This window comes from Trichosurus vulpecula, chromosome 6 (assembly GCF_011100635.1).
Source record: "Trichosurus vulpecula isolate mTriVul1 chromosome 6, mTriVul1.pri, whole genome shotgun sequence".
Lineage (NCBI taxonomy): Eukaryota > Metazoa > Chordata > Mammalia > Diprotodontia > Phalangeridae > Trichosurus > Trichosurus vulpecula.
Window position 1 is genome coordinate 93,201,840 of NC_050578.1, and position 13,020 is coordinate 93,214,859.

General features: G+C 36.8%; 1 protein-coding gene and 1 pseudogene across 1 annotated transcript in view; both read right to left on the bottom strand.

The window, feature by feature from the left end:
- RXFP1 (relaxin family peptide receptor 1) overlaps positions 1-13,020 on the bottom strand; it is a 132,682-nt gene that overhangs the window by 18,122 nt on the left and 101,540 nt on the right. The window contains exons 9-11 of the mRNA XM_036763586.1: positions 6,770-6,841; positions 5,296-5,367; positions 1,046-1,117 (exon numbers count right to left, since the gene is read on the bottom strand). Of these exons, the coding sequence (XP_036619481.1) occupies positions 1,046-1,117; positions 5,296-5,367; positions 6,770-6,841 (216 nt within the window). The remainder of the gene's footprint in view (positions 1-1,045; positions 1,118-5,295; positions 5,368-6,769; positions 6,842-13,020) is intronic.
- Positions 2,967-3,320, bottom strand: LOC118853227 (annotated as a pseudogene).

Here is a 13,020-nt window from a genome sequence, read left to right on the forward strand (position 1 = left end):
CCTCAAATATCTCTCCTAGCTAAGGTGCTAAAGTACCCAGAATTCCATTTTTGTATATATCTTTTCATTAAACATTATCTTCTCTTTGCATTTTTCTTTTAAGATATAGAGAGTTCTAGAGTGAGAGCAAACAGTTATTAACATTCTAGTATAAATTAGGTTAACCACTCATTCTCTTCTAGGACTAGAGGAATATTAGGTAGCAAGAAAGAACTAGGTAGGTAAGAGGATAGCCTCCTTCCCATTTTCCCCTAGCTTAAATACAATATAAAACAATCACTTAATTAAAAGGTAAGTTTATGGAATTATACACAAGAAACTTTTTTTGCCAAAACATATATATGAAAGAATAGTACCATACTAGATATTTTTTAGGTATGAAGATTAAGGAAATTATTCCTTTAGCTAGAACAATACTTACCTCAAAGCAACAGTGTAGTTGAATTTAAAGGATATAAATTTAGTTTAAGGAAAAAATGCACCCTCTTAAGAACTACTGATTCACAACAGGAATTTTTCCAGGAGAGTATTGGAGACTCACCAATCAGACACTGAAAGTGTAGGAGGAGGGAGGGATTGTGACAAAGGAGAAGCAGCCCTAGGGTTGAGTCATTAGACCTGGATTTCAGGTCTATCACTTGCTAGTTGTGTGACTGTAGTCAAGTTACCTACACTCTCTCAGCAAAAGGAGGAGGAGGTTGAACCAGAACATGGTTACCACCAGGTGTCAGTGTCTGGCCTGAGAACCAGGAGAAAAGGGGATGATCTTCGATGAGCAGAGAGGTTCATCTTAATGAGAAATGATCAGAGGGTCAATAGAACTGGAAGGGATCTCAAAAATCACCTAGTTGGATCCCTCTATTTTATAAATGGAGAAACTGAGCCCCAAGCTGGGGGAGGCAACCTGTTCAGGTACAGAGAACCTCTCTGTAGGAGGGGCTTTTGTCAGGGATGTTTTACATTTGGGATGTCATTTCGGTTCTGAGTGGTCCAAGTGGGAAAAAAAAGAAGCAACAGAATTAAATCAATTCCTGCTAGACCTTACAGTTGGGAGAGCTCCTTCAGGTCCTTAAACAGGTAAGGAGGAAGAACTTCAATCTTGTTACTTGCTAAGTCCCTAAGGAGAAATAACCCCAAATATATCATGTTATTTGCAAGACTTCATTCATTTCATTGACATTTATTAGATAAGTCATACTGTTGAGTAAAACTGAGTAAGAAAAGGTCTAAAAATCAAAAGATGTAGAGTCAGCAAGGAAGCAATAATTATAGAATATGTTTCACATAACTATTTTCCCAAGACAAATAATTTTTTGGGGGGGTGGCAGTGGGGGTGGGGGGAAGTATTTAATAAATCTTATCTCTGATTCTCTTAACTATTAACACACATATGTCACTGTCCTAATTTTGGGATGTGGACATGAAATAAAGGGTTTGATCCTTCCTTTTTATACTATATAGGCCTTTTTGGCTTTGGATTTGATTCTCAGGGAAATGCTAATTTTCAAAATGCCCATGATAGTACATTTAAAAAATGCTTCCTGAACATATATTATAGTAGGAATTCCTTATTAGGTATAGATTGGACTCTATGGTTGCTAAGGTCCCTTCTAATTCTAAAATTATGTGATTCTGTAAATCATTTCTAGCTGCAAGCTAGTTCTACAAGTTCTATACGTCTACCCCAGGATCCTCATACATCTAGACGTTCACTGTATTACCTGATGCCACAAGCAGAAAACTGAGCTGTCTGTGATGCTGTGGACTTCTAGAATTCCTTTGTCTTTGGCAAAAGGAAGAAAACTAGAGGGAAGGGACTGTCTTGCTGGCTGAACCCCTTGTGAGACAGGGGTGGGGTAGAGCTTAATAACTCCTGGAGATGAATCTTTTCTTGGTCCTTTTCTTTTGTCCATATTTTCTCGTTTGGCACTCTATTCATTTACTACATGCAAATGTCTCTAAAATCACTATTTTCAATTCTGACCTGTCTTCTGCCTTCCAGACTTGCATCTTCATCTTCCTTCACATTAAAATGCTAAGATCTAAACCTATTTTCTATTTTTTTCTATGAATAAACACCCTTTTCCATCCTGTCCACCACTGACCACTACTAATAACAAATATACATAATCAAGGAAAGCAAATTCTTGCCTTGGCCATATCTAAAATGTCCCATTTTGCAGTGAGTTCATCACCTCTCTGTCAGAAGGCACATGAAATTTTATTAGTTATCTGGAATTTTTGACCATCATTGCATTGATCAGAGTTCTCAAGTCTTTCAAAGTTATTATGATATTTTAATTGTCTAGATCATTTCCCTAGATCTGCTAAGCTTATTATCTTTCCCTTAAACATACTCCTTATAACAGCACTGTTTCTACCTCGAGGCATGATCATTCACCCTCGCTCTCACGTTCAGAACTTTAAAGGCTACTTTGGTTTTTCTTTTTTTCTTATTTTTCATATTGAATTCATTACCAAGCCCTGCCAATTCCACCTTTCATGACTCCTTCATGCCTTACATTGCCACCATTCTAGTACAGGTCTTCCTTACTTGTTTAACAGTCTACAAAGACTATTACAATAACCTCCTAACAAGTTTTCTTGCCTTTATCTATCTTCACTCTTTTTTATCTTCCCTTTTATTCCAAACTCTGAAGTATGGATAGCCCTTATTATTGCCAAAGGTAACTCTTACTTGGGCCATTAATCCTAACCCTGATCCTCTTGGTATGCTTTAGTTTTCCTCATGAATTTTCAATTCCTCCTTCTCTCCTTCTTCCCCCACCACTCCATTTTCATATTCAGTCTTTCTCTACATACTTGCTCCTTTGCTGCTGCTTATAATAGACATCTTCATCTCCCTTCATTCTTCTCTTTTTTTTAAAAGGAAAATAAATAACTTTTATTTAAGAAGCAGTATATATGTTGGGAAAAATTATGGTAAGGATAGTGGGACAAAATGATTAGTGGGAGGAGGCCATGATGCTGGATATTTTATCAAAGTCCATCTTCTTCACAATGTTCTTGGGCTTGATATTTTCTTCTTGATTAAAGATAAAGATCTATCCAGCCTTGTTGGCACTCCAAAAATATTTGGCCATCCATACCTTCAGCTGGTCTTCCAGGATCTCTAAAGCATCTGCTGGTCAAATGTGGATGTGTAATGCTCGCAACATGGCAGATAAGTTTTCAGATGGTGTCATCAAAAACTGATACTATCCAGGAGACCTTACTTAGAAATGACAGACCTCTATCAGGTCTCCAAGGTACATTATTTGCCCGACGGGCTGCTTTTCTTGGTGGGCCTGGTCCATCATGTACTTACACAGGATGATCATTAGCTTCCATGGATTTACTCTCAAATTTATATAGATAGCCCTTATCTTTGCCTTCTAAACCTCTCCACCTGGATGTTCCATCAACAAACTCATGATGTACAAAATTTAACATCATTTTCCTTCTACCTCTACCTATCCCAAATCCAAACTTCCCTATTTTTGTAAGAGTAGAATCACCTTCTCAGTAATACAGATTTGTACCCTCAAAGTCATTTTCAACCCTTCTCTCTTTCATTCTCCATATCCAATCATTTGCCACCTCTTCAACCCTCACAACATCTTTCAAATACCTGTCCTTTTCTGTATTTATATGGCCACCCTTCTAGTTAAGATCGTTATCATCATATTTTCTTGTCTTGACTATTGTAATAGATTCCTAGGCTGTGTTCAAGTGAAGAATATGAACTGCTATGGCCCTCCGGGTGGGAAAGAGACCTTGATCTGCCTCTAATTCAGTTGACAGGAAGCTTTGAGAATATGATATAGATGTTGTTTCCGTCTCTGTTGTATCTGTTCTAGCTTGTGTTGAGGTGAAGGATTATTGGAGATCATATGTCCTTCTGAGCTTTGAAAGGTTGGAAAGGTGAGCTGCCAGAAATTCAGGAATTGGAAACCATACAAGTGTTTGCTGGCAGGCCTGTGGAGTGCCCTGCTTGACTCAACACAGCCATGGATCAAGCTGGTAGCCTACACTTCATGTCCTGAAGCAAGGGAGCAACTTATCTATCAGCTATGCCACATTTTGAAGTGAACTTAGTGGGGTGAATGCTTCGTAGCAACAACCTCAGGTTTGGACTCATGCTCCCATGGTAGTATAGGAAAGAGTACACCCTAGTAAGCAGATGTTTTATACTTCATGTCTGCCTTTATGTTTTCAGTAAATATCCCTTTGTGAAAGCTAATAAGGGTTAATTTGTCAAATTGAGACTGGGATACTAATCACTGGGTCAATCATTGAATAATAAAGGAGGGATGTTAACTGTAAGTGGCAATAGATACAAGGGAGGATAGACTAGAATACATACTAAGGACCAGAATGGGACCTCAGGCCAACAGTTTTGGAAAGATACCCATAACCCCTTAAGAATAACCCTAGAACACTGAAGGGGAATATAGCTGCCCTTCTGTGGACCTGATTTATGAATGTGAGTGAGAGATGACTAAGTACTCCTAGAGTATGTAAATATGTGTGTGTGTGTGTGTGTGTGTGTGTGTGTGCGCGCGCGCGCATGCATACATATATATGCTACACTTGAATAAATAAATGAATGAAGCAAGTTTCAGATCCTTCTTAGCAGGATAGGATTGAAGTTTCATACCACTCACCATTATCCTCCAAGGCAAAAAAAAAAAGCTTTTTCCTTTCTAAGTTTGCCAATAAGATGAGTAGTCTTATGGGACCATTGGGTCAAGATCTACCCTAGATGGGACCTCAGAGACCATCCAATCCTTTCATTTTACAGATAAAGAACTGATGTTAGGAAAAATTAAGGGACTGGTTTAAGGTCATCTCTTTCCAGAATAAAGGTCTCACCAAATAACTAAATTCACAGTCCAGAAAGCTAACCATCTTGCCACAGGCCTATGATTATATCATGGGTTTTTTTCGCTGCATGGGAGTAACTCAGGAGATAGAAATCCCACACCAAGTAAAAAATGTGGATTATTAGATTTTAACAGAGAGGATAGTTTAAAGTGAATTTTTCTTTGACAAAAAGACGCATATACCCCAATATATTTTATAACGTTTTCCTATAAATGCTTTAATTATACATAGCAAAATGAATTATGAAATAAATGGTATTTATTTTTATGCTTAGTGTGGGTAGAGATGGATACCATGGATTATACATGTCCCTAAAATGCTGTAAAAACTGAAAAAAAAAATCTAAAATAACTTCTATTTTTTTTAAAGTCACCCACTCCCTACCCCTCAATCCTGCCCCAGACTTACAGTTCATCTAGTTTCTGAAGGGGAGCAAAGCTATTTTCACTTAAGTGGTTGATTTCATTTTTCCTCATTACCCTGAAAGAATAAAGAAAAAAATATTCTTTAGCTTCTTGACACCACTGCTACCACATGAGATAAAAGGGTGGCAACAATTTATCAGAAAAAGCAAAGATATTGTGTCTATGAATCATCTCATGTTTTGTTGGAGTGAGATATCTTAGAGATACAGGAAGAACAACTGAATTCATTTTAATCTGAGTTGTCCAAAAGTTCATGAATGGAATAAAAGACAGCAATGATGTAAATTCTTTAATGTCATGGGAAAGAGATTTGCAATGTAAATAATGAAAACCGCTCTTGTGAAACTACAGAATAGATTACAAAATCATTAGCATTTTTTGGAGTAGCCTCATCTGTGGGGCATCATATATGCCTTATACAGTGTTTTGCTTATGGTAAAAGGGTTTTTAATTTGATTTGACTTACTAGTCTGTAGTTGATTAAGGAAGTCTGTTCTTGCCCCAAGTTGGAACAATTCAGTACGCTCCCACTTTTAGACCCTCAAAGGGAACTGGAATTAAAGTGAGCACCTTAGCAATTTTCCTTTCCCTTCCTACCTAGCTAATATATGTAAAAGGAAGCCTTGCAAAGTTTCAGAAGGTTTCCAAGGCCAAAAATGTAATCACTAGCCTATAAATTTGTACTTTTCCCCAATTATCAGGTACTAGATACTCTTAGTATCACTGGACTGAGAAACTCAAGCACATACCTAGAGGAAACATATTTAAGTGATCTTTGACATATAAAAGAATTAAATAAGGAACACATTCAAAGACATAATAGAAATGTAGAATTTAATATCTTTTAGGTCAGCTGACTGATTTCTAGTAGGGTAAATCTGATAGGTATGTGCTTTGTTTGACTAAATTAAAGGAGATTACATGCTAAATTTCACCTTCTCCACCAAGTATTTTATGTGTCTCATTGTCACTAGGTAACAAAAGTGGGACTGAAACCCTCAGACAGAGTATAACTGGTCTGAATATGTTGAAGTATATAGACTAGAGTAGAAGCAGTATAAGGAGCACTATTGGGTCACAGAAGTCCTGTATTTTCCGGGACAGAGAAGTAGGTAAAAAACTTTTCAATCTGAAGCAAGGCCCACCCATGGAAGGCCCACATGGATGCTAACATGTATTACAAATAAACTTTATCCTACAGGAAAGTCTTTCAGGTCACAGATACCCTAGAGACACAGGAAAATCAGACTTCACAGTACCCTAAGATGTTATAGTCTCATTTTGATACTCTAGCATATTGTGCTTCTTTGGTTGTACAGAGCTTAAACTTGACCATTTTTACTCATCCTCTGTTTCAAAGAAGTTTCAACTGGGAGGTAACATCTATCAATAATTGTTGTGTGCATGACAATTAGCTTCTTTTAGCAAATAAAATTCATTTTGATTGCAATACTTACAAAACAGTTAAAGTACTGCAGGAAATGAAAGTCATGTTTCTTAAATTGTGGATATGGTTGCCTTCAAAGTCTCTGTAAGATTAAAAAAACATTTTTTATTGACAAAAATAAATTTGGTTGAGATTTCATAACTCATCTATTTTTCTATCTATCTTTTCATGTATGTATTACTCAGTACTGAGGGGATAGTCTTCATATTGGGACAGTAGCAAACTGTACATTCCCATTTTTATAGTCATTCAGTCAATAAACATTTCTTAAGGACCTACTACATGCCAGACATTGTGCTAAGTGCTAGGGATACAAACACAAATAAAAACAAAGACATTCTATGCCCTCAAGGAGCTTACAATCTATTAGATTATAAAACAACATCCAAAAGGAAGCTGAAAAGCTCCCTCTTTAAATAGAGGTCCTGGAGCCCTTGGCCCTGCCCTATAGTCCAAGAGTCTGATCAGAGGGGCAGAGGGGATGGATGAGATGTGAATATCAACAAGATTCAATCTTATAGTATAATGAGATTTCCCCGTGAGGCGTTTCCTTGGGAAGGAAGTCATGTTGAAGAGTTCCAAAGAAGTCCAAAGATAGTATAGCTGGTGGGGAATAGGGAGAAAAACTACTATAACTTCTTGTCCTATGCTATTCTTATATGTTGTACTATAACTTCTAATAATAAAAGATCATTCATCTTTCTCCTACACTGTATTCTCTTATATTTTTTGAGGTTACAACCTTATATAGAGGAAAGATACAGAAGTATGAAAAATGAGAAATCATCAGAAATAATGGGAAATATCCATATCCATTATATATTGGTTTAATATATTTTAATAATGAACAGTATTAAATATTTGTACAGTGTTTGAATTTGCATTTTATTGAATTCACTTTATAGTGTTAGATGTTAACCATGCCATAAAGATAAATTTAGGTTACTGGCCAACACATAAGATTGAGAGTTTGTCATTACTTCCTGGAGTAGCAGAGTTGCATTGTGGTTAGACTGTGGGATAGTCAGGAAGATCTGGGTTAAGATCCCACCTCTAACACCTACTAGCTATGTGATCACACATAGTTCCACTCAACAACTGTCATCTCCAATTTCTTCCATCTGTGAAGTGGGGATAATAATATATGTAAAGCAATATGCAAACTTTAGTCTAATTGGAATTTTTAGATCATTAGTTTTTCTAGTTTTTTAGTTGCATGCTGTAATAACAATGCTGCTTGCCGCTACTGTGGCTGTGTAAGACCAACAACACCAGCACACAGAAGGGCTGCCAGCACAAGTTCTTTGATCTGCTTTTCTAAGGAAAGCAACTCTAAGGGGTTGACAATCTTACTTTAATTAAACATACATATACTGTCCACTTAGTTCAGGGGGAAAAGCCAGCACCCTGAACTTCAGAGCAAATACAAAAAGAAATTACAGATACAATATAAACATGTCAACATTTCTGTCTAACCAAATCACAATACATAGTTACTGTTAGAAATACACTTGACACTGAAATTCCGATATCAAGGGCAATTTCTTATTCTTGAGGAATTCAAAGAAATTGGTAAACATTCCTGGCCAGGAGCAGACTCCACCCTTCAATAGGAAGGGGGAGTGGAGGGTACAGGAGTGAGACCAACTTTATTTTGTTAGACTGACAAAGATTGATGCGCCATCAGCTCAGTACCTCCCTTCAGAGAAAGGATTGGTCTGCTCCCTTCTAGGTCACAATCTTCCCTATACGCCCCCAACATGCAACTCCTTGGCATGTTCCCCCCTCCTCAACATATGTCCCATGTTCAAAAATGGCAGAAAACTTCTCCCTGTGGGTGTGTAAGATAATATTCAATTAGCCAATTAAGTGTGCGTGGTAGCCATTTGACCCAATTTTTTCTTCAACTCTGACCATTATCTGGTCAGTTTAGACCAGTTCTCTTAACATGCTGAATCTGTGGTTTCTGCTGGGGACTCATCCTGGTTAATTTTTACTCCTTCTTTGTTCAAGCTGACAATTAATTATTTTATGGAATTCAATTAACTCTTCTGTGGAAACCTAACTTTTACCAATCTCTCATAGTTACCAGAGAAGCACCATCATCTGGGTTTTCAAAGCTGGTGGCGGCACTGCTTCAATGGCTTACCCAGGGTCATCACCAACACTCTTTCAATGAGTGTGTGCCCCCAAAGGCAAAAACTGCTAACCTCTGAGTTTATATATATGCTTCTTCAGGATCAAAGGGTGTCACAACCATGAGACTCAAACCTATGAGAACTAGGCTTTCTTGTTTCTTAAGCAGGATAAAGACTCTTGATTCAATTAAAAAAAAAAAACAAAAGACAAGAAAAAGTCCACTTTGCTTGCCATTACATTTGAAAGGCAAGACTCATCAAAGGTACTTGATTACCTTAGCACTCTAAGAGAGAAAACAAAAAAAGTCCCACCCTGATTACCATTACACATGCCCAATTCATTAATCCCTTTTTTTTTCTTTCTTTGATTGGTGAAAGTGTTTAGAGATATATATTTTGTCATAAGGACTGTTTTGGCTACATCCAAAAAGTTTTGGTGTGCTGTCTCAGTGTTGTCATTTTCTTTGATGAAAATCTCTGTTGTTTCTCTGACCCACAATTTTTTAAAGGACTACATTACTTATATCTTAACTTTTAATTCTTTTTAATGGCTCTTTGCTGAATGCAATTTTTGTTAATTTATTTAATATTTCTACTTTTTTGAATATGTGAGATTTTAATGCCCCAATTCATGGTCAGTTTTTATAATGGTGTCGTACAGTGTTGACAAATATATATACCTTTTCCATTCCTATTTAGTAATCACCAGAGATCTTTTCTAAAAGTTCCATGTATTGTCTTAGCCATTTTTGGTTATCAGATCTGTATTTGTCTGAATGGGGTGTCTTGAAATCCCCAACTATTGTGGTTATACTATTTCTTCTTGTAAAACAATTAACTTTTGGGAATTTTACAAGATATGCCAGCATGTTAAGTATTGATATTGATACATTGTTTATCATTATCTAGTTTCCCTTTTATCTCTTTTAATCAAGTTCATTTTTGCTGTTGCTATTACCAGCTTTATTGAGCTCATCTGAAGCATAACAGATTTTGCTCTGATCCAATATTTGAGCCCTGTGTGAATCTTATGCTTTAAGTATGTTTCTTATTAAAAATATATATTGTTGAATTCTCCTTTCTAATCAGTTCTGCTTTTCTCTTCCATTTTATGGATGAGCATCCCTTTTGTATTTGCAGGTATGATTATTATGTATTTCCCTCCATCCTATATTTATACCTTTTCTCTTTTGCCCCATTCTCCTCCCCATTACAAAGAAAAAGAGAGATTTGAGAAGAGTTTCCTCAATACTATGCATGAGTCAAATAAGTCATCTATGCATGACTTATTTGTATCTGTTGTCCTGTCCCTCTTCTCTTCCTCTTGCCCATATGCCAAAGGCAGGTTCTAATCTTCTTTCTTTCCTTTTAGACCCCTTTTCACTGTCAACCCTTCTAGGCTGTAGTTTGTTTCATGACTAAGCTCTCCCTCTTTCCAGTTATGCCCTGTTTTCCTGTAGTGTTGCATGCATTTCTAAACAAAACTGTGTGTTCTACCCTCATTTAACTGGTTTAGATGCAAGTGAGGTTCAAAAGATGCCTGGTTCCTGTCCCCCTCCTCCTTATTTGTATTGTCTTTTTCTTGACCACTTGGATTATATAAAATAGTATGTTTTCCCCTTGTTCTCGAATGTATTTCTTTTTCTTTCTTTTAATCAATAATACTACTATGTATCCCTCTGCCTTATTTAACTCCATTTGTAATACCTGAAGACACTGGGATCTGAGAGGGCAGTTGTTTCTTCTCTTACAATATTGCCATCATAATTGTAAATTGTTTTCCTGATTTTGTTTGCTTCATTTATAAGTTCATACAAATCTTCCCAGGTTTCTCTGAAACTGTCTCTTTCATAATTTCTTACAGTACAATAGAATTCTATCTTATTTACCTATCATAATTTGTTTAGCCATTTCATAATCAAAACTCCTCAGATTCCCATTCTTTGCCACTGCAAAAAGAGCTATAACTACTTTGGTTCATCCTTATTTAGAATTTGTTATGCTTAGGGCTAATTCCTCCTTTAACTCACTCTCTAACTTCCCTTTTCTCCTTTCTCTCCTTTTCTTCTTATCCTTATTGAAATATATTTCTGTACCCAACTATATGTGTTTCTGTGTCTGTGTATTCTTCCCTCCTTTGACCAGTTCAGAGAGAGAGGTTCAGATTTCAGCTGCTCCCCTTTCTCTCTCTCTCTCTCTCTCTCTCTCTCTCTCTCTCTCTCTCTCTCTCTCTCTCACACACACACACACACAATTTCTACTTGAGCTCTTTGATAATGTAAGATAAACCTTTCTCTCTCCATCCCCAAAGGTTTTCATCTCTTCCCTTCCTGTTCTATTCTTCTTTTAAAACCATCAAGACATCATTAAAGCCACTCCCAGGCCTTCTAATTAGATTCCCTGCTGTCATCAGTGATGATGGTAGGGTTCAGAAGGGACACATGTATCATCTCCCAATATAGAATGCAAGTATACTCTTGGCTCTGCGCATCTTATCTGGCTGTTCTCCATGCCTGAAATACTTTCCCTCCTCGACTCTGCCTACTGACTTCTATGGCTTCCTTTAAGTCCCAATTAAAATCTCATCTTTTACAGGAAGCCTTTCCCAACTCTTCTTAGTTCTAGTGCCTTCCCTCTGTTATTTATTTCCTACTTATCCTGTATATAGCTTGTTTGTATATATTTGTGTCTCCCCCATTAATTAAATTGAAGTCCCTTGAGGGCAGAGAATGTTTTTTGCCTCTTTTTGAGATGTCTATTATCTCTTTTTACTATTGTTTACCTTTTTTAGATTTCTCTTGATTCTTATGTTTGAATTTCAAGGTTTCTACACAGCTATAGTCTTTTCATCAGAAATACTTAGAAGTTCTCTATTTCATTAAAGATCCATTTTCCCCCAGCTTCTCAGTACTTGATTTCTTTCACCCTTTTTGCAGTAATTTTCCTTTGACCTGGAAGCTCTGGATTTTGGCAATAATGTTCTTGGGAGCTGTCATTTTGGGGTTTCTTTCAGGAGGTGACCAATGGATTCTTTGTTTCCACTTTGCCCTATGGTTCTAAGAGATCTGGGTACTTTTTAAGATTTCTTGAAATATGATGTCTATATTCTTTGTTGTTGTTGTTGTTCATGGCTTTCAGGTACTGTTAATTTTTTTCTCCTTATTGTTTTCCAGGTCAGTTGTTTTTGCTATTATATATTTTACATTTTCTTCTATTTTTTTCAATCTTTTGTTTTAATGCTTCTTGTCTCATAAGAGTTATTGGCTTCTATTTGGTCTGTTCTAATTTTCAGGGAGTTTGTTGCTAGAGGAAGGTTTTTTTTTTTCTATCTCTTGTGCCAAGCTGTTAATTCCTTTTCCAATTATTTCTTCCTTAGCTCCAATTTGCCATTTTTTCCCTTTAGTGCTCTTATTTCATTCACATATATGTATATGTATGTATATATATGCATATATATATCTATATATATATATATATATATATATATTTAACTTAGAAAAAAAAAGCTCAGCTTGAGTGATTTGAAATGTATTCCCCTGGTGACAGAGAGCTGTTCTATGAATTCTAATTGAATTTGTACCTGAGCTGTGGGTTTGTGAGGTGGTTGTTGTTTTTTGCTTTGCCTATATATGTTTTAAAGTCTTTCTCCTCTTCTGGGTTTGTGATTTGAGTTTCCCTGCCACTATAACAGCTTTTTGTGGTGGAATTCTTTCTTCATTCTTTCAGCTACTTCCTGACTTCAGACTTGATGTTAGAGCTGGCTTTGTGCCCTTCTGGGGGGAAGGTCTAGGCTGATCTCCTTGCTGCCTTCTTGGGGATATTAAGGATCAGGATCTCAGCAACAGGTTACTTCCCATGTACAGAGAGAAGAAAATGGCTTTTATCCTGAACCCTTGTAGAAGTGGAATGAATAATGAGTTTACTAATCACTTTCATTTGCTTGAACTCCCTTATTATCCAAGAGAGGCTGAAATAACCTGGGAATCAAAATCAGCCAATCAGGAGGCAGAATGTGTGCTTCTCGAGTTTGACATGCCAGTGATCTTTTGCTCTGTCCCCTGGGTGAACCAGGAACAACTCCGCAGTGCCAGCAACCATAGGGCCAGCTCGAATGGATTCATAC